Here is a 27,135-nt window from a genome sequence, read left to right on the forward strand (position 1 = left end):
TTCAAGACTTTGAATTTTTTCAATATTTTAGAACCAGTCAAACGGAACTCAAATATACCATAGTTCCTGAATATTAATTCGACTGCTGTTATTTGCGCAATTAATCCACGTAATTAATTCTATTAATTCTATCATTGCGAACTTGGGGAAAATATTCCTACGAATATTATTGTTTTTCCAGAATTGGGATATTATTTCGATATCTGTTTTAATTATTAGTTACTAAATACGACGCGGCGAGTATTATTGAGTTATTAGTTCTACGTTACCAATCAGCGCCTTCGAAACTGGAAAATAAATAAAATATTAATTCTATTGATGTGGATACTTCTCTGGACACATTTGCGCTTACCTTGCCAAATTGTATTTTTTCTACTTGCTGTAATATTGGGAGTGCTGTATTTATCTGAACTCTTCGAGAAATTAATCAGCTCGCTTTTCAGCTACGTAAGTATTCCTGAAACATTATACGACAACACCTATTTAATTCTATTCATTCTAATAAAGATTCAATTAATTCTATATTTCATCGTACGTAATAACAGGAATAACTTCGACGATTAATTTATTCATAAATTACACTACTCCAGCAATTTACGCAAGTACTAATTCAAAAAAAAAATGAGCAACGGCGATCCAGTGCATAATCCTAATGGAAAATCAAGAAAAACCTCGACTCGTCCAAAACCTCAAGCGCAGCCAACGCGTCAGCCATGGACTCGCGCTACTGCTCGAAGAAATGCAGAACTCGGACATCCGACTCAAAGTTCTGAGCGAGGAGCAACGTCGAGATTTATTACCGAAACCCAGAGATTTTACGCTTCAAAAAAGAAGGCTACTCCTGAGCAGCAATCAGTGATTGCTAGTCCAATTATTTCTACTGAAGGCGGAAAGAAGAAAGTTCGATACACTCTTCCAGACGGAACTATACTCGAGCCCTCGACTTCCACTCCAAGAAGAACAGTGGAAACCCAGCCCACACGTGTTAATTTGTCAACTGTTGTCGAAGACGACAACGATCCCGACGCTACCCAAAATGAATTCGAAGAACTTCAAGAAACTTATCATTGGATTGACATGTTTGGAGACGTTCCAGAAATAAATTTACAGGTCCCCCCTCCAGCAGTTATTCGAAGAATCCCTCAAGCTGATCCTGACGCTGAGGAAGAAATTGACAACGGTGAAGGAAGACCTAGAACTCGTAACGTCGCGGTGAATACTGATGCTGAGGCTGGGGCAAATGAAAATGAAAATAATGACGTCGATCAAGATGCTGGCCGAGTATATTGTTTTGATGATTTTAATCCTGAGGCACCTTATCCTGCTGTTGAGGTAGCTGAGTATGTACTACCGGAAAATGATCAAGCTGTATCTTTGGCTCACGCTCAAGGAATTATTGACTGGATCAAGAGAGAAAATACCGGATGGGCTGCTCGAACATCTGCAGTTAAGGATCGCATCAAAGGTCTTGAAGTTGGAATTTCGACCACGAGAGGAGATCTCAAAGATGTGTATTTTACTTTTCAAGAACAACGCTCATCAGATCATAAAAATCTGGAGAAATATTTGACTGAAGAATTGGGAAAAGCCTCGCGTAAATTTGGAATGTACGACAAGATGTTTGAATCTTTAAAGAAAGATACCGTAAGAATTGACAGAAAAACCGATATGATTCAAGATACAACAACTGAACTTACGTATTCTGTCGACGATTTATTCTATTACAATGTACACGGTAAGTATCCGTCCAGAGATCCTGATATTTTACTAATTGGTAACGAAGTATCCACTACTACTCGAAATAACGAGCGCGGTTCAGATCCTGGAGGTTCTAGCGGTGGACATGATTCCAGTTCGCGAAGAAACAATGATGACAGCAGCGACGATGACGACGACGATGGCGGTGGAAATATTAATCCATTCAATGAATCCGGTGTATTTGCTCGTAGAAATAAATCTAAAACAAAAGACACTGGAGTTAAACCTCGTCAACGTACATTGCGGTATGATTTAGAATTCCTCGAAGGAAAAATGAATCTTAAAGCTAAACATCTACGCGAAGCTGATATTTATTACGATAATACCAACAAATATGAAGTAATGAGCTTCATTGAGAAATTCGAACATTTTATGCGAGAACAGCGCGCTAGCGAATTTCAGTATCGTAATTTATTTGCGCAAATTATTCAAAGCGATGAAGCCAAGGCGTATAAGGAGCACGTTAATCCAAAATTACCATATCTCAAATATCGTGATGGATTTGTACAGAAAGTTTGGGATGGCGTTGAACAAAATAATGCCAGAAGTCACTTTCTCAAAATGCAGTTTAATCAGAAATCATCGAAGAAAATAGCTGGAATTTTACTCAAGTGGTTCAATGTATTGGCTGACTCCGATATTACTGATGCAATGCTGCTGGACACTGTCTATCTAAAAGTACCGAAGGATTTGAGATTTGAATTCACCGAATGCAAAGAAGACCGCATCAGATTTAAGAAAAAACTGCAAGTTATGCGTCGACATGAAGAATACGTTAATGCCAACGCTGAAGTTAACGATCAAACCATTCCTCCTTATACTAAATTTTGGGTACCGCCATATATGTCCACTCCGAACCGAAATACTGATCGACGTGCGATTAAAAATTTGTTCAATAAACTTGGAAATAAGGGAAAAAGCGCCCCGAAAGCTAACGACGCTATACCAAGTACCAGTGGTACTAACGCCGGCACTGGGGCATCCAAAGACTCTAAACAACCACCGAAGAAACCTTCATTCCGTTTTCCAACCAAATATTTGAATTCCTTAGGTATCACTGCCGAAGATTTGGAAAAGTGCACCTATATTTATCAGTCATTAATGGACAATCAGGAAGAAGAAGAAGAAAATCATCAGGAGCTAGATACTGACTCAAGCTCTGACGGCGAAGAATCTGAAGTTGAAGTTGTCAAGCCAAAAAACTTGAGGAGGTCCCCTGCGAGCCAAGCGGGGGACGAGGAGTTGTAATTAATTCTATTAATTCTATTACTTTCGATCGAATTCCATCAGCACTCGATGACTACGAAATTATTGGTGATGGTCTGGCTTATTATATCAAATATGGAATGCCAGAACTAGACTTCGATAAAAAACCTTATTTAAAAGAGGTTATTTTATTGAAAGAATTAGCTCATGAAATTGAAAACGCTTCATTCACCAAACAACATGTATTAATTTCGATGGGCGATTTTGAGCTGAATAATTCATCGATCGATATGAAATACGTTCAGAATTATTTCGATAGAATAATTCGACTACTAGTAAATAAACAATTTAAAGACATACTCGTAATATTTCCTCCAGTTCGTCCGAAAGCTGGAGATGAACCAACAACTTCATTCAAGAGATGGCTCGATTTTCGTCATATCCTTCTAGATGTCTGTTCAACTCGCAACGTACGCTATTCGCTGTATCCAGCAATATTCTTCGCTGAAGTAGTGGAAAATATACTCGTTGGAACCAAGTATACCGTAGCCTGCGATGAAAATGACAACGTGATTCCTGATAAAAATTGTTTCTATTTAAACGACAAAGGCGATTATTACAACCTTGGAATTACCGGACGAGAAAGAATTCTTGAGTTTCTTGAAACTTTCTGTGATCCAACCAAGCGCTTCATGGATTCACGTGATCCTGTAACCATTACTGATTTGACTACCGAAGATGACCCGAATGCTCGGTTTGTTGCTCGACCAGATGGCTCACTACAACATATGACAGCGAATTCATTAAAATTAATTCAAGAAATATTAGACTGTCCTAATAAGGAAGCTGCAGCTGAAATGATACATACCTTAAATCAATCTGCCAGCGATACATCAGACACTCTCACCGAGACAACAGATAACTCGCATGACATTTCCGGTATGCCCGACGCAAATGCTTCCGAAACAAATGCCTCCACTACGGATGCTCCGCACGATTCAGCGCAGGAAGATGAGCAGGCTGAAGACGAAGAATCCCAGTCTTCTTCTCCCGAATACCGTTATTTTCCAGCATTCTCAGTTAACATGGTAAATCGCATATCTGTAAATCAAGAAGAACAAAACGCCTTGAAATCATCATCTTTCACGAAAGTACCAATAAAAGTCTCCGAAATGAACGATAATTTAAAATCGCAATTATTACACGAAAGAAATGACACCATTACCTGCGTAATTCCACTACGACTTGGAAATTCCTGTTATCCAGCCCAGCTTGACTCTGGGGCAGTGCCAAATATAATGTCAGAGGAAACAGCTTTACACCTGATTCGACACCATTCCGATGAATTGGATTTTATCGAGCTAGAGAATCCAGCTGTTTGTATTTTAGCTGATTCGAAAGAAGCTGAAACAGCAAGATACATTATTGTACCGACATTATACTTTGGAAAACACGCACTGAAAATACCTTTTTATGTGCTGAAAGGCTGTAATCACGTATTCTTAATTGGAACCCAGTCGATGGAGTATCTTGGGATTGAACCAAGAATTAAGCGCCGAAAAGCACTCTGCAGACCATCTACAAAAGTACATACTGAAGTGGTAGACTTTTTGACGCCTGAGCAATACGAAGGTAAGCTGAATATTTTCGGCGGGAAACTGAAAGATGAATACAGATTAGAAATGAACAACATTTTACGGCGAACAGATATGTTTAGCAATTATCACCGATTACCTGATGGAGTTATAGACGACGGTCCAGATATATTTATTGAACGACTGGAAGCTGACCTTCAAGATGCTGTTACTGCTGGAAGAATCACTGTTACGCAAGCTGAACGAGCTTTCGATGTTTTGAGCGAATTTCGTGACGTATTTTCGAAATTTCCTGGAAAATATACCGGAAAAAGAGTTCGATTAAAATTCAACATTCCAACTAAAGATATTCGATACAGAGGAGCTAAGTATAATCCATCAAAGAAATTAATGAATGACTTACGTAAGGAACTTCAAGTAATGATGGCAACAAATGTCATTGAACCTTCAGATTCAACTTATGTAAACCCCATAGTAGTCAACGTCAAGAAAAGCGGGGAAATCCGCGTTTGCTTGAATCCTGTGGATTTAAATCCAATATTAGCAGAGAATTACAATGAAGCTGGTTTACTTGACAGGATTATTACTCAAGATGCTGAAGCAAAGCTGTTTTGTACGCTCGATTTCGTATCAGGATTTTGGCAGTTGGTAATGGATGAATTTTCACGCAAGTATTGCGCATTTCAAGTCGATGGACGCGTTTATCAATTTATTCGTTTGCCGTACGGCTTGAAAATTTCATCAGCGCTCTTCGTAAATATGGTCAACGATATTATCCCGGATAAAGCTGGAATCACCAAATACGTCGACGATATTCTTCTTCGCTCTGCAACATTCGAATATATGCTGGAATTATTGGTGGAAGTTCTTACTATTCTACGAATCAACAATCTACGTTTGAATGCGAAAAAGACTACATTTTTCAAAGGAAAAACTGAGCATTTAGGATTCGATCTTAGCCCTGGCAGAATTTCAAAGCAGTCATGTAAAATTGACAAATTCAACGATTACATCGCGAAGCACACTAAGCGTGGAAAATTTGTTCTCAAGAATAAAATCGAGATTCTCGAGCTAATTGGCTTGACCGGATTATATCGAAGATTTATTCCTCAATATCAACAAATTATTGCACCTTTGTATGAGTTAACCTGCGATAACGTACCCTTCGAATGGGGGCCTAGGCAAGATGCAGCTATCGAGAAATTGAAGCAAGAATATACAAAAGACTTCGAATTAGTTCCAGCAAGAGACAAGATCGACCTGTACCTAGATACTTATACATCTAATGATGCCATGAATGCTGTTTTGTATCAAAATTACGAAGGACAAGACGAAATTATTCTATTTACCAGCCATAGTTTTAAGCCGCACCAAAAGAAGTATACTTTAATTGAACGAGAAATGTATACCTTGGCCAAAAGCATCAAAAAACTACAACTATGGCTCCATGGCAGAACAATTCATGTTCGTAGCGATTTACTTTCAATTGTACATAAATTCGAGACCATCGCAGAGGTTCACAGAAAAGCCGCTGGATGGATTACGTTATTTAACTGCTACAATTTGATTTACGACCTACGAAGAAGACACAAGAAATGGTTCGGAATGCAGGCTCCCGAACTAACTATTAACAGTGCGAATTGTTCCAATTTCATTACCGAAGAAAATGACCTCTCACTGCGTATTCGTTCTCATTTATTGGATTATCTCAATCGTCTCAGTTTATTTCAGAAACGTGATCCAAAATGCGCAGATATTTTTCGTCGATTAAAAACACCAGATGAATTTTTAGATGCGAGAGGAGTACAAATTAAAAATAACCTAGCTAAACGTTATTCAATTGAAGTGATTGATAACAAAGAAACATTAATTTTCAATTACCCAGATGAGAGCCGTGTTCCAGTGCTGCCCGACGAAATCTTCAAAGACATGATTCTATTTCTTCATGAGACTTACGGCCACGTTGGAGCTAACAAGCTCAAAGCTATTTTCCGTCGTATGTACTACTCATCCAATGCGAAGCATTTTATTCGTTTTATCACCAGCGAGTGTTTGCACTGTAAAGCAAATAAAACTTATTCAGAAAAGAAACCACTCGAATTTGGATACACTAATTCATACGGACTTGCTGATGTAATCTCGGTAGACATTCTTGGACCGATTTCAAATTATTCCAATCAGCCGAAATATCTTTTGGTATCGAAAGATGTATTGTCCGGAAAGGTTTGGTTATCACCACTTCAAGATATTCTCCAGCAAACTGTTGCCAGCGCTATGGAAGCTGTAATTAAAGAGATTCATTCAAAAGAGCATAAAATTCGTAAAATAATCACAGATAACGCTACACAATTTACCAACAAGATTTGGCGTAAATTGTTGAAGAAATACAAGATAGCAATTGGACACTCAACAGCGCACAATCCTCAATCAAACTTGGTTGAGAGAACTATGCGCATTATTGGAGACCGTTTACGGATTAAAATGAATGTCAATGCAGATGGTGCGTATTCACACCATGGATGGAGTACTTACGTCAAGGAAATTGAAGAAGAAATTAATAATACGCCGAATGATGTCAACGTTCCTCCAGACGAAGTATGGCAAATTGCAGAATTTGAAACCGACCTTCCTACTGGAAGAGTAACATTCAATGCCAAATATCATTTACGCAAATTACTGGAGAAGAAAGAACGTCAAGATTTACCATCTATCACTAGCGAAGATTTAATGAACTCGAAACTTGACCTACTCAACAATGTTTACACTTCTGTTGATAACGTTGTTTGGGTATCGATCGACGGCGCTTGCGCTAACAACGGTTCATATGACGCTATCGCTGGAATCGGTATATGCTGGCATCCTGAGGGTAAACAAAATGTTTCCGAAAGAATCAAGCACGAAAATTACACACCTACTAATAACCTAGCTGAGGCTATTGCTCTACTTACCGCAATGAAAATTGCTATTAAGCAAGGAATTACTCGATTACACGTAATTTCTGATTCCCGATACCTGACATCAGCTGTCAATGATACTTTTTCTAAATGGACTGATAACGACTGGAAAAACTCTGCAAAGAAGCCAGTTCATCATCAAGAAATATTTAAAGAAATCATCCAGCTAAAATCTCAATTTGATTTATTTGAACTTACTCATGTTTATGCGCGAGAGACTGATTTTGGCAACTTCACCGCTGATAGACTCGCTCGTAAAGCTGTATATACTACTGAATTTGACATCGCAGCAGCTGATAAACTTACGAATCATCAAGTTCTTATCAGATATATCAAGGAGCAGCGTGAGCTAGATTTTCAATCCCGGGAGCAAAAACATAATAAGCGTTTTGGTGATCCGCGAATATTTAAACCAGGAGAACTTGTTATGATAACCAATCACAGGCTATCATCCGCAGACAAAGGAGCTTCAGCTAAACTTTTTCCAAAAAGGTTTGGGCCATATGTAGTGGTGGCTCACGCGGGGAAAAATTGTTACGAAGTTCAAAAAATTGCTGACAAGACTGATAAGAGGCTTATCAACGTACGTCAAATTACGACCTACCTCAACCTACATCATCTTAAGCAGCTACGCGAAGAACCAAAATTGCGCTCCAAATACGATGATCGCTCCTTACAGAAAAGAATGAAGCAATTTGCTGAGCATCGAGATTTGCTGGAAAACTTTATTAAAGAGCTAGAAGCTCCACCAAAGAAGAAAACTCGCAAATTCAGCGAAATGAACGAGGAGGAAAAATTAGATCAATTTACTCAGATTCGTAAGCGGTTTCGTAAGAAAAATAATGAATATGATTCCAAACAATTTGATGCTGTTTTATCTCAGGTAGTTCCAGATGAAAAATCTCGCGAAAATATTCAACAGCAAGCTAATTTGCGATATAATATGCGCAAGCGCGAAAATATCAATTACGACGAAGGTACTGACGCACCTGAAGACGGGCCGCGGACAGGTAGAAGGCGTTTTAAACACGTTAATTCTTTGATTCTGAACCTGCTCGATCATGAGCAGCGAATGAAATTCGTTGAGTTGTTATCCGAGCTTCCTGATTGGTCGCAAATGCCCTCCGACCCTCCAGTCCTAACATGTTGATTATTTTTCTACCTACCTCGCAAGTTTCATTTCAAAAGCTGTTTATTATATTTTTCAACCGACTTCAGCTAACATCTCTTGCTCACGAATATCCCAATACAAATAAAATATTGATCTACCACTATTTATTCTATTCATTCTATTGATTCGTATGAAATTATTCATTGCTGCAGACCTGTGTAAATATCATTTCATCTAAGAAGAAAAATTTTAATTTATTCTATTATTTCTATTTCTTCTATTATTTCTATTTCTGGAAAAATGTACCCATTGGACAATTGCTATCCACTTCGATACGTAAATAAAGCTGAAAATATCGTCAGAATTCGTCGCTTTGATGGCAGCTATCAAGATGTTTTTCTCCCAATTACATGGGATAATTTAGAAGACAAATTGGTTAATGAAAATTGCGATTACGGTCCAATTATGCCGCCAGATTATCAAGACCACTACACGTATGCTCAGCAGCATTTCTACATAAGCCGCTACATTTCATTAAGCAGGTACGACGGTATGCACATTATGCATTGTTTCATTAACGGCTGGTGGCTGATTGGCGACGGCATCGCGCATGCAATCGCAAGATATGCTGTCAAAGAAGAAAAAAGAGTTATAAAGATGTGGGATAATTCAAAGGTGTCCGGTACAAATATTTCAGCGAAGCGTTTGATGCATAACATCAAGCATCATAAAATCCTAGTTCCAAAAAGAATCATCCTATCTATTGGCTGCCATGATTTACTGAAAGAAACGTTCAATAAATGCTGTTATAACACAAAGGAGCTGATTGCTTTTCTATTGGATCAAGGCGTCGAAGACATCTTAATTTTACCAAATATTAATTCAAATATTCTGCCAGATCACTCGCTCCGGGGAAAATTTCGAAAATGGCTTCGTACCGATTTAATCGCAATGGACCCACAAATTTTGAAATATGCGACTAGCCTAGAAGAAATTTCAGATAGAGCTGATCCTTTCTACAAAGACGGAGCTGGAAATTATTACTCAAACCCGCTAATATACGCTGAACTCGCATACCGCATCGTGAAATTCACTCAATCTTTAGAAGAAGCTAACCAACTATGAATTCGACCGATATTTGCGCAATTTCCGGTTGATTGATATTTGTTCAATTTATTCATCATGTACATATCGCGTATTTTTTCCAGGCGAAGAAATGTAATTTTATTTTCATCTTATTAATCGTGTATTATTTCTATTTTAATCTATCAAATAAAATCAACAAAAATACGACCTTGTAAATATTTCTTCTATTTTTATCCATGAACCGAGCTACGCCTAACCATCATCGACAAGCAAACTTTTGCTTAGTATATGAAAATAGACTGTCGCAAACCGATATTATAGGTACAGAGGGAAGGGAGTTGCGATAAGAAATCAGGCTTCGAGTACAAATGATCCTTATCTTGATTCCTCGAAATAGCAACGACAGCCAAAGCATACGCATCGAACCAACCATTTCATCATTTGACTTTTGCTTCTCTTTGTGTTTAGTGCGTGCATCTCTAACGTGGTGAAATTTTTTCTATTCTTTCAAAGTTTAATTTCGTTCTTATTATTTCTATAATCGGTAAGATTTACGCAGTGCTGTATTTTCTTGGTTCGTTTACTCTATTTTTTTCATATTTGTTCGATTATTTAAACTAGTTTGAAAAATTCCAGCCATTTGTTCGCCATCTCGTGTGTTCAACGCGAAAAATACGTCGCAATACCTGGAGAATAATTTATTCAATTGAATTGTAAGTACAAGTATTGATTTCACCATTTATAATTTGCACAATTTACCGATTCTGCTGTAAAACACACGTACCTTCGTACCTACCATCTCACCACGTGCTTTAGGCTACCTAGACAGCCATTGTTTTAATAATTAATTCAAATTGAAGATAATTACGAAATTTTCACGTGCTATTTTTTCTATTTGTTCTATTTGAAATAATCTTTCAAATTTGGGAAAGAGTAAATCAAAATTCAACATTTACTTCGGTTCTGTACGTGTGTTTTAAATAGCTAGCCTTAGTACATTGCTGTTTTAATCGTCAATTTATTAATCTGAGTGTTTCATCGCAGATTTTCGTTGATTGATGAACCGAATTGTTCAAGAATTTATTCACGATATGATCCAGCTTCGTTTTGTTACTGGTACGATACATTAATTCTATTTCAACCAAAAATCCAGACGAACGATTAATTCTATTCATTCTATTTTGTTCATTTAGCATCGAACCTATTTGCTGTGATTAATTGTTTCAATTGACGAAGATATTAATTTGTTCGAAGATTATTGAACCGAAATCTGCGGAAAGGTAAATTGACCAGCTATTTATTCATATTATTTCTATTTCGCTCGTGAAACTTGTACTTACGCACTGCTATTTCTCCAGTTTATTCGTTCTGCTATATCATTGGTTGTTTTGCTGAGATTTGTTCGTTTGTTCGCTACGATTTTCGTGAAAAAGGTATTGATTATTTCCATTTATTCTATTACTTCTATTAATTCTATTATCGATATGAATATTCATAAATTTATCACATGGAATGGCAATCAATACTCATTCAAGAAGCCAGAAACTTCATCTTTCTTAAGACAGCGCGAATTTGATCGAGCCAGATTTAAAGAAGGGCTATGGGAAAATACTTTTGATTCGCTGTGTAATACTTTCTATATGGATGATATACGTGTATACGAACCTAACTTTTCTCGATTAGATTTTCCAACGGATTTTATCAAATCTATAAGCATCGAAGATTCCAGCGATAACTCATCTGACACTGATTCTTTTCTGTCCTCTAGGCCAATGGAAAGGTATCGTGTTCCAGTATGCCAGTACTGCGGGGAGGAGTTCGTGGCAGGACAAGAAACTGTACGAAATGAAACCTGTCCACATACTTATCATCGCGAGTGCGTTAAAAGCTTAACTGAGCAGCGTACGCCCGCCGGTAATTACCGCTATCTCCCCGCAAAATGTCAACATCGAAGTTGCGGCGCGGTTTTGATTCGACAACACTATCACAGTGTTATTTTCCGCTACGAGACGCCTGACAATATTTGCACCAACTCTGGACACCGGCAAAGAATCGCAAATCTCAGCGACACGATTGATTTTCAGCGTGAGCGCATCAATGCATTAAATGATTCGCTTCGTGATGCGGTAGCGCAGAATGAAATTATGACCGGAAGAATCGCAGATTTAGAACGCGAAATTACTCGACTTAGGCGACCAGCGCAGGATTACCAAGGTAATTATATTGATTATAGCCCACATCGATATATTCCAAGATGGAGTAATTTCATCATCGATACTCGTTTTATTATCCCAGATTTCGAAGATGATCTCAACCATCGAGATAATGATGACGACGACGACATCGGTGATGCACAGCAGCAAATGGTAAATCACGATAATCGAGCTGCTGGAAATGAAAATCAGGATGATCAAGCTCCAGAGAATTACGCAAATAACGATAACGCAACCACCGATTGCCAAGACGTCGATGAGCGCAACGACCTTAATGAACCAATCGATCGAGCATTTGCGGAAGGATTTGTTCAACCGAACGGTAATTCTATTAATTCTATTGCAAATTTACGCATCTCAAACTCTAAAATCACTTTACCTAATCGTGATTTTGATCAATTGTTTCTAATTAATTCTATTTATTCTCCAGAAGAACGTGAGATGCAACGCCGTATGGACCAAGAGCGAGATGCTCAAGATGGTGTAATTCCAGAGTCGGTTCCAACTGCGGTCAATGCTCCAGCTCCATCCGCTCCTAATCTCGACGATATAAACCTCGAGGAGCCTCACCCATCGAATTCTGGACCAGTTTTAGTAGCGCCAGAACTGGGAGAAGTAGGAAACGTTGCCGGACCGTCGCGATTTCGCGAGCCTTTCCGGCCTAGTGCACGTAACGTTTTCTCTTCATTTTACAACTCCAATAACGTCTTGGTAAACCACGTTATGCGGAATGCGACCGAACAGCGTAATGACCATCAACTTCGAGGCCAACCGCTGTTAGATGATGAAGATGCCCCGTACGAAGACTTTAGAACGAGGCGCGAAATACGCGTCTACGATGGTGGCGTCCAGAGCGCTGTATTTCCACATCGACGTGGAAATATTATGGCTATTTTGAACCAGTCTGGCTATACTTTCAACCCGCAGATTCAGCGCGAGCTTCGTCACGAGTATACTTTGCATAGTCAGCAAATGTACTCCTCAGTTTACACGAGCTGGTCACCGGACGACCGCCGTCCAACCACCCATATTTTCCTGAACGGATGGTGGGTGATTGGCGACGGTCTTGCTCACGGTGTTGCGAGAGAACCGCTGAGACGAGATCCAACGTTGAAAAGTCGCTGGGACCGTAGCCGCTTCGCAGGAAGTTTTCTTTCGGCCAAACGCCTTCGCCATAACATTCAACAGCATGCTCGTAACATACCTCGATTCTGCGTAGTGGCCATGGGTGGACACGACCTAACGCTTGAGTCCGAGCACACGGCCAGAATAAACACGTCAGCGTTGATTCAATTTTTGTTAGACCAGCGCGTGGAGCGAATTCTCATCCTCCCGATAATCATTGCTGACCGACGACCAGATGCGGAGACTCGTCGATCTTACCGCGAATGGCAGCGAGGAATTTTACCTCAATTAGACAGATCTCGCGTTACCTATCTGCAATTTTTGGAAGAAACAGTAGATCGCGTCCAGCCTTACCATGCTGACCTCGCAGGCATCATATATGCGCATCCGTTCGTGCACTTTGATATTATTTACCGTTTGGCTCATATGTTGCGTTATTTCGATTAATTCTATACCCGTCATTTGCGTAAATCTTTCGTTTTCTGTTTTTTCGTTGTTTGAATTTGTGAATTTTGTTATTTTTTCTATTATTTCTAAGTTTACGACGAAGACATGGCGATTCGGCTGAGTATTCGATGTTACCTCCTTGTCAAAGCCTGTTATTTTCGATATCATCTTTATTCTTTTTACATGTCTTCGTGTATTATCTACTTTGGATTTTTTAGTCGCATTTTTCTTACTAACAGGTATTTACGAAACTACCAGTTTATATTAGTTCTATTAATTCTAAGTTCGTTGATTTTTGAGTTTTGAATTACCTATTCAAATATTATTTCTACTTGTTCTATGTTATATTGATTCTATTATTATTGAGATTTGAATAGCTGTGAGTTATGTTCCTTTTGTTGTGCCGAAGATAAAAATAAAAAAAAAAAAATGGCATGAATATTATTGTTTCATTTTTTCAATTACAGCTTCAATTAATTCAATTACTTACAATGCAAAATCAACTAGAAATGCACATCTCTAAGAGTAATTCATTATATCGTATCATTTCGAAAGAGAAGATTCTACTTGAGTTTTTAACCTGTAAATAATTATCATTTAATATGTTCGAGAGAATGGTGATGTTACGATACGTCGTTTGAATAATAATACCGGAAATGATTGCCATTTGTTCTATTTAGCCGTTTTGTACACATAGTTCCCTGATTTCATCTCTTCAAAGAAGTTTCAGCTATTATTTATTTCATCGTGAACGCGTAAATATTATATTTCGACTTTATTTTAACATCATACAACGTTGATATAATTAATTACCAACTCGGAGATTGTTCATTTTGCTTTGAGGATGACCACGAGTACATTTTACCTATCCTGACAGAGTTTAGCTTGTTCTATTTGCTGAAAAGGTGGAATTTGCGGAAAATAATTCGTCAAAAAGAAAATTTACCAATACACGATATTGATTCTATTGATTCTATTTATTCAAGGATAAAAATAGCATACAGACAGAAATTATCGACAAATACATCTTCTAAAATGCAATTATTCTAACAATGCTGTCTACAATAGATAAGGGATTAAATATAGAATTTGCCAGACATCTAGCGATAATCTACAGCTATCGCAGATAGCTTTCTACTCCCTTTACCCAACATTTAACAAGATATTTGCGAGATAATCCCTTCCACCGTCAGCCTTTTAGGCCATTTTTTGCACCAAGAATTTACGCAAGCACTGATTCTGTCTTCATAAGTAATTTATTCTTCGTAAGGATCGTATGTCTTCGTTCAGTTCGTTCGTTACCCAAGCCGTTTATTTGTTCGAGACTCCGGTGATTTTTTCTATTGATTCTAATTAGTTCGTCGATATTATGGCTAACGCGGAAATCGATCATACTTGTGAGCTCTCCATAGCTGTCTGCCCTTTCTGTGACGGTTCGCTCGCTGTCCCTCCGTCCGGTGCCACTGGACCTGCGGTATTAATCACTGGTAAGGAGTGTAACCATTTGGTGCACTTGAAGTGCTTTATGATTAAAACAAAAACTCTTAAAGAGCGAAAAATACCTTGTCCGTTCAAAAAGTGCGTCGCGAATATTGATATCAAAGCGTTACGTGAAATCGTCGTTCAAAAATCACCAATCGCCGAAAGCATTCGCCTTATCATCAATAACGCTACCAGAGCTCAGCTCACTGAGATGAATATCGCGATGAATAATCAGCACGAACGTAATTCCCAGCTTGCTTCTGAACTTCAACAGCTCCTACGACAAAATGCAGCATTAACCGAAGAAATTCGAGAGAAAGATAAGCTGATCAAAACGTTACAAACCTCCGCTCCAGCGTCGATGCCAGCGATTGCCATTCCTGAGATAAATCTGTCTGAATCGAGCTCTGATGATGAAAAAGCTGCTGTTCCAGCCAAAATCGATTCGCCGCTGCCATCTGATTCCGGTACGTCTGCTAAACCTACGATTACAGTTGAAAAATTACGTGCAGCATTAGAAAGCTTTGTCGCCGAAAATTCCGACCTTCAGCCCTCAACATCTGGATATGTACCTCCACGTCAATGCGATCAATACTCGATTTCTTCAGCTTCATCGACTACATCAGATATCAACTTCGAAGAAGTCTTTCATCCAGTACTCCAGCCATCGGCTCCAACACACGTACACGAAGCAGCGCCTGTTCCAGCTCCAATTATACCTGTAAACAGAGAGAATGCACGATTAAAAATCAACAGAATTGATATAAGACCGAACCAGCCTATTACATATTATCATAAACCAACATATGGTGTATTTTCGAAGCTGCGCATTCCTCAAAATGGTATCGTGACAACAGCCACATTTCACTCTTTAGTAGCGGAACTGCCTTTCTATTTAGATAGACAAATTCCGCGCGATATGGCAAATTACTGTCATGAGCCACAATTTTACTTCTATTTAGTGGCTGGAAAACTCAAGCGTTCAGATCGACGACCAGAACCTGTTTATTTTCTACAAAGTCATTGGTTAATTGGCGATGGAATTATTAATGGCATAGTCGACGATGCTGTAGCAGGAAACATTGATCTTATCAATCAGCTGCCTAACAATTTATTCATCAATCGTTCAATCTCAATTACAGATTTACAATCGAACTTGCGCAAATTTGTCGTTGTGCTGCCGAAGTATATCATACTATCAATTGGACATCGTGACATTGCCGACAAACGTAAGCTGGATGATATTATTGAAGATGCAAAGCAGCTGATATGTTTTATTAAGAATACGCACGTATCAAAAATCATACTTTTACCACCTATACTTACTAAGGAAAATGATCAGCTTTGCAAAGATTTTCGCGCTTGGCTCCGATACAAGGCTGTATTATTCAGTAATACACGACGAATCATCTACCTTCATGAAATTGAGACAATAATCGATAAACAGGGTCCAACCGAGAACGATCTTCCAGTACTACCGCAGAGTTTCCATCTCGAAATCTTGCTGGGATTGATTCCATATTTAGCTGATAAGCGACTACGAAAACCATACCTCAAGCGACCGAACTCTCCGAGCTTTAGAAGAACTGAAAAACGACGTTAATGATTTGCATTAATTACCATGTATTATTAATTCTATCGATATTTTCGCAATTATCATTTTTTATAAAATAGATAAATACAGTTCGGTGATTGATAACGCTGATTACGTCATAAAAACAAAAAAATAGCTTAATTTTCAAGCCAATTAAAAGCTAGTATTATTTTTTCACTTTTTTCTTTTTATTTTTTCCGGCGACAAGATTTATTTTTTATTTTATTATTTCAAAGAATATGTATATTATTTCTATTTTCTAGTCATTTGTTCATTTACAACGAGTACAACCTTTTAGTTCGAACCTGATTTATTATTTCTATTTATTCTATTATTTCTATTAATTTTGAAGAAATGGCTGATTTACAAGAAAATACTTATTCATATTTATTCTATGCCGCAAATGAGCAAATCAACATTTGGTACCAAAATTCTATTTTAGCACTGTGGAATGCCAGCATTATTCATTATAGATGCGAAAACTCAGAAAAATTAACTCTACCTAAATTTGACTTGGGAATCTACGATATTAATTCTAAAAAATTTACTCAAACACCTCGACATAGTAATTACAAATACGCCTGTGATGGAATTAATTTACTCAAATTTTCAGATATTGATTCTAATTCATTCGAAATTAATTCTAACAAGTTGGTAGTTACGCAAGATACACGAATCCTCAGCGATTATGATTTATTCTTTGCGTGCAAAAATATCAATCTTCAACATCTTTTAATTCCTCGCTTCAAATTAGTTCAAGGCGTTCCAGGTTGCGGTAAAACTACATACATTTTGAACAATATTCAAAATAATGGTGATTTGGTTTTATTCCCAACGAAAGACAGTGCAGAGAATTTTCGCAGGCGTTTTAATGAGAAAAATGGACTTTCAATCAATGAAATTACTCTACGACAAAACTACCGAACTATTGATTCTTATTTGATGAGCCAAAATACATCTCGCTACTCTCGAATATTTATTGATGAAGCTTTCTTAATTCACTTTGGCCAAATTATATTTGCAGTAGAGAAAGCTCGAGCTTCAGAAGTAATTTTAGTAGGAGACAGACATCAAATACAGTATATTAATCGTTCGCCATTACCATCAATCCATTTTTCCTGCATTCCTGAGTATTTAATTGCGGAAATGGAATTTTTGAACATTTCATTTCGATGCAGTCTTACCACCACAGCATTATTATCAGAATTTTATCAACACGGAATGCTGTCTACTTCGCAAGTATATGCTGAAATGAACCTGCATACCTTGAAAAATGTCAACCATTTGCCTCATTTGATTGATTCTCATTACCTAGTATTTACGCAAAACGAGAAGCAAATACTAGCCAGCAAAGGATTTCCTGTAAACACCATACACGAGTACCAGGGAAAACAAGCCGAAAATATTATATTAGTTCGATTAATTCATCATCAGAATTCAATTTATGATAGCCTACCACATATCATAGTGGCTTTCAGTCGGCATACCAAGAAGCTAGATTATTACACAGTAAACAATTTAGACCTACCTTCTTCACTGATTCTGCATTCACGTAAGTTGACTCTGCACGATTTCAATGCGGTATGTATTCTTCCCATTGGTACTCCTGAATAAAAAAAAAAAAAAAAAATGTTACAATTAATAATGAGTTTTCACAATTTTATTCTCATACATGGAAATGAATTTTTACATACATTTGAATATTTCCAGTTCATATTTTTCTATTGTATTTTCAAGTTTCAATTTTTATTTACGAAAATATCTGATATTCTTTTTTCATTTTTTCATACTGTAAATATTGTTGTTATTTTTTATTCTCTACTTTAGCTACTTTTGCATTTTTCACTTACTGTATTTTGTAACTTTTTATGTTTTTTTCTGCTTTGTATTTTTTACTCTTGAGTTTAATTTTCCATGTATCTTTCTTCTATCTTTATCCCTGGAATATCTTGGTTGAGTTGTAGGGATTTCTTATTAATTCTATTTCTTCCGGTACACACTTCACAAGCACGTAAATATGCTACATAATTCGGGGCAGTGGGCGCGGATGATCATCATTGATTCTATTAATTCTATTGATTAGCTAATAGGTTGGGCATGCAGATTACTGATGCTGAATATGAAGATTATTGATTCTATTGATTCTGTTCTCCCGCTTCTTATTGATTTACGTACCATATTTCTCCCTTGTTCATCTGTCACCTAAATCGGGGCATTTGTAGAGGGAGAAAAAACAGCTTTTTCTGCTACCTAACTGGGAGAAAAAACATTTCTTATATTGCCCAACCTGACGCGAATATTCAGCTCGCGGATACTATCAATACATGGGTATTTCCGCGATCTCATGACATAATATTCAGCCAATCATAGCCTAGAAACGCGCGCATCCGCTGCCTCTGCTGCTTGGACCAGACTCATTTTTACCCTAAGCTCATAGTTGCTAGTTCCACTGTACAGTCAGTATCCAATGTACTGCCGAACTGCCTGGTCAGCTCTCCTAGACTCTCCGAGGCTTAGGGGGCTACCAGTGTGGATTCGGGGGTCAGAATATTCATTCTACTAATTCTATTCGTTCTATAACGCAGTGGATGAAACTAGACAAGTACGTGGAGCTCAGGGGTTACTATTTACGGAAGTGCCTCTTATTTACGTGTCCAATTTAATTGGATAGGGAATCTTTTCACACTGACTTGTGATACTCCCTATAATTATTAATTCTATAAAGTCAGGTGTATTGGAACTTCCGGAAGTGTAATACCATACAACAAGCAATTTTTAATTAATTCCTAGTATGGTTGGAATTAATTATATTGTCTTCCCAACTCAACACAATCCCAGGTATTTATCTTTTCTTTACCAATTTTTTATCCAAAAAATACCAATCCGAGAATAGGCTACGAATTTGTAGTAATTCTCAACCTCCCTTTCCTTCTCCAATAATTACTCTCAAGAGATATCAACTTCATGTTGTTCTTTTCTCGTAATTTGAGATAATTAGATGTACTTGAAGAAGATCTGTGTTCTTATTTACGTAATTAATATTCGTTTCCCAACACTCAAATTCGTCCTATGATGATATTGGTGGCTTGGTCACTCACCCAGAGGAAATAACAAGGAGTAAATTCCCAATTTACGAGTTTTATTTATTCTGGCTCAAACCCCAACCGATATCTAGGGTTGGGCCCCCGTGAGGTTCTCGGACTGAACCAATGGTACTCAGAGGGTCCTGTTCATGTAGAGAGATTCGTTACTTTCGTGAATCCTTTCCTAGAAGCTAAGGATCGAAGTAACTAGCACCCCAGATATGCATAATCTCCCCCTACAAATCGTCGAATTAAAACAAATTCCGAAAAATCTCATGATATCCATTGGAACATATGACATCTTCGCATTTACGCCACCGAATACCTTCGACCTAAATTTCCGGAAACTCATCGAAGTTTTAGGAGATAAAAAAGTCGAACAGGTAATCATGCTGCCACCGAATGCGAGCGGCCGATTGCACAATAACACATTCCGGCAAATTACCCAAACCTTTACGTACAACTGGGGAAACGGAAAATTCCAATATATGGTAGCGGGCCATTTGCTCAATGATTTGAACCTCGAATTGGCATCAGTGGACGAACTTGGCCCGAAATACACGAAAGCTACATACCAAAAAGTAGCAAACTGTATCGCAGCCGTATTTATCCCGGAACCAGTCATCGAAAAAAGTGATCCAACCGTCGAGTCGAATAACGCTAACAGCGCCGCATCGTCACCTGCAACGCCGCCGACATCAAAAGCAAAGCTTGATACGAACGTCGATTCGCAACAAACTTCCGCACCAGTGATGCCGCAGTTCAATCTGCCAAAATCGTCGTTCCAGCAAAGCCCGAACAACATCATAACCGACACCCTGTCACCATCCTACGTAAACCCGCAGTTGCAACAGGCGACAGCGGATTACCTGGGGAATAAAGCAGTCGGTACGCCGCCATATCCCAAAGTGGATACACCGGCACCAGGATGTCACCCGCTAGATCCGCGCAAACCCAAGGTGAAATCAACAACTTCAACGAAAGTTGAGATTTCACCATACAGCGGCTTGCACCTAACAAATGTAGGCTTTTCCGACGATGAACAGAAACCGCTTACTGATAAGGAGGTGATAGAACGCGCAAAAGTCCTCACTAAGATTCAGGCTGATGTAAAAGCTAGTAAAGCGAAAGAGCAGGAGCGACTAGCCGCCGATGCCAAATCACGTGAATCGCTAAAGGAAAAGATGGAGTGGAAGAAGGAAGCTGATAATGCTAAAGCCGGCATCTCTTCGTCGAAGGAGAAACCAGCTCGCAATGTTTCTGAAAAATCCGGGAATTCGTCGGATGATTCAAAAAACAAACTCACGCATAGCACGTCTAAAACTCCATCCCGCGCAGCCTCCAAATCAAGAGAACGCTCTCGTTCGGAGCACCGATCGTCGAATAAATCAAAAGATCGCAAGGTAAAGTCGGGAGATGAGTCGTCCGTACTCAACACCGGTCTTAAACCTAACCCGACTACCGATAAAGAGGACAAATACATCGGATATATGGTAAAAACTCCACCATCGGGAAATCCTCCGACCGAAACGGAGCGACGAATGTACGAGATATTCGGTAATACCGATGGCGTACCTGAGCCTACCGACTCAACAACCTCTGCATCTGCATCGGAAAGCGACATGACAAAAGTCGTCGAATCAAAACCGCGCAAATCACGCAGCTCGGTGAAAGTTAAGCTCTCGCCGCCGCAAACGTTACTTACCTATATTCCGAGACAGCAGCGCGCAAAGCAGCAGCGCGTAAACGCAGCGCTTAAGCGCAACTTAGTCCTCAAAAAGGTATTCGGTAAACAGTCACAACCGAAGATACAAACTGATGCTGAACATCCTACGACGGAAGGAACAGTCGGCACTCAGCCAAAGGTACTCGTGCCGAAGCTTGATTTAACAGAATCAACGCCGCATGAGAAACCAGTGAAAACGGTCGACTTAACCGAATCAGCGGAATCTGATAAACCGCTCAAAACTATCGATCTCACCAAGACGGTAGATCCTTCCGCCGAGGAGGAACTACCTCGAGGAGCGCAGTCAATCGAACAGCGCATTCTAACAAAGGTTGATACAGCGGTACAGGATACGACTCTAACTCTACATTCCGTCGAGAATGATGAGTTTACTACCATTCGACAAGTAGTGACCACCGTAGTCACTACTGAAGCGATCGAAACAACCGAGCCGGCACACCTCGTTGGTACTTATGATCTGACTAATGAGAGTCCTCGCAACGACGAAGAATCTCAACAACCAGTATCACCACGCACCGAAGCAGCGCTCCTCGATGAAGGAGTACAGCAAACGGGCGTACCGGCAATCGAACCTTCAAATGACGATGAAGGTGAAGACGACGAGGAGGATGAAGACGACGAAGATCTTTAAACCAACTCGCGTTTTCTTTATAAATAGTTCAAAAATTTTTTTTGTTTTGTTTCGATCGTATCTCGTTTTCTTACATTTGCCAAAATGCATTGTTGTAGCAGTAATAAGCTATACTGTATGATTTTTTTGATATCAGAATACAAGATTTTGAATCAATGTTTCTTTTCATTTACTTTGTCGAAACTATTTTGATTACAGCAATGAATATTCAAGAACGCTGGTGTGCCTTCAATGATATTTATTATATACTGCGCTTTGTTGACAGATTAGTGCACGCATTCACAGTAACGTATGCCTTATCTGAAAAAACTAGATACATGAGTATTAAACGTCAAAATCAAGATGACTGTTTCTATGTATCTACAACAACACGCTCAATCGAACTCGATAAAGAATATTTCATTTTATGGTTCGCACTGCTGTTACTCTACGCAGACTTAATTTGGCAAATTTACAACATTGAAAGCTCACAATCGTCGAATTGTTGAAACTTTCAATACATCAACTTTCGAACTTCTCTAACAGGAGTTGATCGAAAAATAGAATTATATCCCAATCGTCGAATTGGTGGTCTTTTCTCTATGTTACAAACTCGTCGTAGTTTGTTGAGTTTTTTACTGCCAATTCTAATACTTTATATTTTTTCAACAGTATCGAAAAAATGGTTTGCGTATCGAAAATGCCAGTAGGGCATTCGTTCCGAAAGCCGTCGTTGGACGTGTTACACGAGCCAGTCCGAGGCAACGAAGTTCCAGTCCGACCATGGCCAATTATTCCACCGTGGCACCCAGTGTTGAGACGTTTACTCGCACCGAACGATGACACCGTCGAGCGTCGTCAAAGGTTCCAGCCAAATATTCTCACTCACCGACCGCCAACTCCGGAAGCAACCGACATTATCACGGTAATGCCAAACGGCGAAGAGCGGCGATATTATGAGATCACCCGCAATGCCAACGACGAGCCGCAACTTCAACCAATCCTGGGACCGGCACATGCGACCGATCAGCGACAAATCGCCTGGACTCAGGTCCATCGACGACCAACGGTGCGTCCCCTCAACCGCTACGATTCCATCGTTGATGAGATACTCCAGTCGCGGTATGAGCCCGAGCCGAACACAGAATTCAATCGTCTACCGCTCAACGAAGCGCCGACGGCACATCCGTTCACGATCCAATTGGAACGAGTCACCGCGCCGCTTACTTACGTCGATGACATTCGAATTGCACCGCAATGACCAGTTTTTTCGATACTACCATTGTAAATTTTTTCTTTGTAAATAATTTTTTTTTTTTTGTTTTTTGCATTTTGTATTTTCTTTGTCAAACCTGCCTGCGTGCAGATATTTCAAAGTTTTTTCTTATTACTCTCATCATGGCTGTTTTATTATATCATGTTAGAATTACTTTTCTTTTGTTTTTGAATAACATACCTGCGTGTATGAATTCGCTAATTGTTTTCCTTTGTATTTACTTTTAGAAGATTTCAAACGTGATTGTCGTATCACCGTGATGATATTCTGTTCCTTTTGTTAGTATTAATGATTTTGTTATTTTTTGTACATATTTTTGTTCAGTTCCTTTTATTCCTTTGTTTTTTGTAATTTGACCCAGTGATGTGTTTTGCCACTTTAAAATTATGTTCTAGTATTAATTTTGTTAATTTTTGAGTATTTGTACATAGTTCCTACTGTTCGTTACTACCTCGTCGAAGGTAGAAGCGACCTCATTAGTAATAGTATTATTTGTTTGATTGTTTGCACTTTCGAAGAGTTTTTTACTTTATATTTTCTCTTATGCAAATCCTTAATGCAATATCGCCGTATATTGCAATTCGTTAAGCGTGATGACAACTCGTTGAAGTTATCTCACGTCAGCACCAATCGCCGAATTGGTACTACATACCCGTGCAAACTCGAAGAATTGATTTGCTAGAATCGATTGTCACGCAGTCTGATATTTTACCACCTCAGGATAAGATGGCGCATGAATCGACAAACAGGTTGATACTGTAAGCCGCAAAGTCTCTTTGAACGATATATGCAACACAACAGGTGTAGCAAGTTTAAAGAGCACTCTTTTTGTCCTGGTTGACATAGGATGCGTCATCGAACGCAACCATTTATTTATTTATTTATTGGACCGCAGCCCTCAACAAGCAACAACGGGTCAGTTGAATGCGCATTATCCGACATTCAGGTTGGAAATGTAAGTCGCTCGCTCTCACAAGAACATTAAAATAAGAGGTACTCTGCCAAGGCACGAATCGGATACGCGATACCTATCGAGCCTCTCTCTTTCTAGAGTCTTAGATTGAGGCGAGCTCACGCTATCCGAACGTGACCTAAAATGAAGAATTATCACGCTTCCCGTCCAACCGAGACGGCGCGAGTTCCACTGGACAGAGTTCCGATGGCTCCGTGAATAATTCCAATTTCGTACGTAACGCAAGAACGTTACAAATGTTCAGAGAGCTAAATGAATTACCGCGATGGTATTCGGGATTACCGTGGTGTAGTCCCTTTAAAAGATAAACTGACTTTCCTCTCAAATAAAACGATCAGTTGCAAAGCGCCTTCTCCGACATTCAGGTTGGAAATGTAAGCCGCAAGTCTCCTAGAAGAACATTAATTTAATAGGTACTCTGCCCTGGTATCGCAGGATATAAAGAAGCGACGGATTCGCGTTGTTTTCCTCGTGTTTTGTTGATACCTAAAACGACAACAGGTGCTCTGCCTGGGTAATACCGAAGTGGCTGTTAAAATCCTGCACGATTTTTTCGGAAACTTTGGGCCATTACCAAAAAGACAACAGGTACTCTGCCTGGGTAAACACCCACTATTTTTTCAACGCTGGGTGTTATTACCAAAAAATGACAGATAGTATCTCCACGAGGTGATACAATGTTCAGGGAGCACAATTACCGCGATGGTAATTAGAACTACCGCGGTGTAGTTCTCACACGATAAACTGATCGAGTCTTTCGAGCCATAGGAAAACGATCGTCGAATCGTATCTGAAAGCTCATTTCGGCCTTGTCACCTTGCTTGTAATGACAACCAGTTGAAGTATGCGCTTTAATCGACTATCAGGTCGGATTTTGTAAGCCGCTCGTAACACCTCCACTAGGAGCATATTAATAATTGGTTCTCTGCCACGGTACATCTATGCGCCAAGATGTTGAGAAATTGAGACATGTCACCATCAAATCGCGAGATCTTGAGGAGACTTGTGCTCAAAGACTTCTTCACCTTTGGGCTGTGTAGATGATATTACCGAAAATAGACCGTAACACACTAGGTTTTATATTGGTATGCTCGGAGAGTTTATTTTTACCGTGTTGGTAAATGCAACTACCGCCGAGTAGATGCAAGGTATTATTCGAACTGGTTCACAATTACAGCAAGTTCAAAATTGGTAAATTAGCGGCCGAGGTTTACGAACCCATAACGCCCTGAAAAAAGGACATGCTATTATTTGGTCCTCTGCCATGGAGGCATACCATGCCGACAACCCTGCGCTGTTGCAGCTTGTTCGAGAGCACGGTATTGCCATCTCCATTGCCAATGGAGAGAACCGCCTGAAGGGCGTTTGTTCTCACAACCATTGGCGATGTGAGCCAAAAATGAACTGTAACACATAAGGTGTTATATACGCATGTTCAAATCAGGAAGACCGCTGATCAGCACTCTTGGTCGTCGAACCAATTGAAACCCATCCAAAGGACATGCACTATTTCGGTTCTCTGCCTCGGTGGTTCCCACCTTGATCTGGAGTCGGTCAGGTTCCCGGCCAGACGACTCACAAGTGGTGAAATCACCGAAAAAGATGGTGCTCTGCCTCGGTACTCACCTACCTAGTCAGCAAGCGGATACTTGTAACGTTACTCGAAGAAACAGACTCGGACAGTAACAGTTTACGGTTTCGCAGAAGACGAAGTAGTGAAGTTACCGAAAATGACCACGCGCCCATTCGCTGGAAAATAAATTGTTGTATTTGTCCCAGCGACTTGGCGATTGGAATCGAAAAGTAACATAGAAGATGTTGCAAGTATGTCCGAATGGGATGCTGACACCTAGGGAATTGAGAGGAACTTGGTAGCATGGTTTACGAACCATTTTTAAGAGCCGCATAAGAACATATTAATAATTGGTACTCTGCCACGGTACGCACCCCGTATCTGGAAGAAATCAGGCATGGTCCTGGAGGATTCCGCGGGTGATGACGTTACCGAAAAGGACAGGTACGCTGCCTGATAATGCCATGACTTGCACGGAACCGGTTACGGGTTCCAGCATGAGATGTAGCGATGACTACCTTTCTGCAAGTCATGACACACACGAAACCGATGACACAGCTTCAATTAAAGAAGCCAGTTTCTTTTCGTAGTTGGTGTTGTTCGAGCTTTCGTGTTATCAAAAATGCCAATTTTAACACAATTAAAGTGTTATAATATGTTCAGACGGACAATGCTGCAAGAAGGATAGACTATAATAACAGGTTTCCCAACCTGCGAATCCTCTGCGAGAATTGCAGAAATCGCTGTGTCATTATTTTGCATATCGATAATCGCGATCCGGCAGGCACGTGCCATTTTTCGCATTATCAACCTCAAAAAATGACAGATTTCTTGCAGACGTCGCAGTGAGCAATTTCGAAAAATGGACGTAACATACAAGACGTTACATATACATATATCCAATGCAGCGAGGCTACCAAGCACAAAATTTGAAATTTGAATACCATTCTTTCATTATTACGCGGTACCACACACATGAATCTGTTGCTGGGCCTTGATGGTCAAATGAATTTATTTTCTCTTGTCTAAGTTATTCTTTACCGTATGCCTCTGCCATTCTCATCGTAGAAACGCAGGGGGGCAGGGGGACAGCTCCGCTGCCACGTACATGCATAGTATATCATGTTTTTATCCGTGCTTTTCTCCGCTGGTTACGCCATCGAGCAAACCTCAGAGGGGCATATGTGATATACTACTATGCCGTACGTGGTATGTATAGGGCTCGCCCACATGGTAACACTGCGTTGCACTAAGGCAACACTGCGTTGTATTCTCGTCAGCTAGCCATACGAGCCAAGCGAC

General features: G+C 39.4%; 2 protein-coding genes across 2 annotated transcripts; both read left to right on the forward strand.

Moving 5' to 3' along the window:
* The first annotated feature begins 621 nt into the window (after positions 1-621).
* LOC135843250 (uncharacterized) lies at positions 622-11,586 on the forward strand. The gene is made up of 4 exons (XM_065361073.1): positions 622-2,937; positions 2,982-10,990; positions 11,069-11,143; positions 11,479-11,586. The coding sequence occupies exons 1-2, from the start codon at positions 622-624 to the stop codon at positions 8,661-8,663; spliced, it is 7,998 nt and encodes a 2,665-aa protein (XP_065217145.1). The 3' UTR covers positions 8,664-10,990; positions 11,069-11,143; positions 11,479-11,586.
* Positions 11,154-13,892, forward strand: LOC135844605 (uncharacterized). Its single transcript, XM_065362847.1, has 3 exons — positions 11,154-11,924; positions 12,006-12,245; positions 12,354-13,892. The coding sequence occupies exons 1-3, from the start codon at positions 11,195-11,197 to the stop codon at positions 13,493-13,495; spliced, it is 2,112 nt and encodes a 703-aa protein (XP_065218919.1). The 5' UTR covers positions 11,154-11,194; the 3' UTR covers positions 13,496-13,892.
* Positions 13,893-27,135: the final 13,243 nt, after the last annotated feature.

Source organism: Planococcus citri, chromosome 1 (genome assembly GCF_950023065.1).
Source record: "Planococcus citri chromosome 1, ihPlaCitr1.1, whole genome shotgun sequence".
NCBI classification, from domain to species: domain Eukaryota; kingdom Metazoa; phylum Arthropoda; class Insecta; order Hemiptera; family Pseudococcidae; genus Planococcus; species Planococcus citri.

Excerpts from the sequence above, each read along its gene's own strand:
- LOC135843250 (XM_065361073.1), top strand. The coding sequence starts at position 622 with ATGAGCAACGGCGATCCAGTGCATAATCCTAATGGAAAATCAAGAAAA. Across the intron at positions 2,938-2,981 it reads CTGACGGCGAAGAATCTGAA|CCAAGCGGGGGACGAGGAGT; the intron begins GTTGAAGTTGTC and ends GTCCCCTGCGAG.
- LOC135844605 (XM_065362847.1), top strand. The coding sequence starts at position 11,195 with ATGAATATTCATAAATTTATCACATGGAATGGCAATCAATACTCATTC. Across the intron at positions 11,925-12,005 it reads ACCAGCGCAGGATTACCAAG|ATTTCGAAGATGATCTCAAC; the intron begins GTAATTATATTG and ends TTATTATCCCAG. Across the intron at positions 12,246-12,353 it reads AGGATTTGTTCAACCGAACG|AAGAACGTGAGATGCAACGC; the intron begins GTAATTCTATTA and ends TTTATTCTCCAG.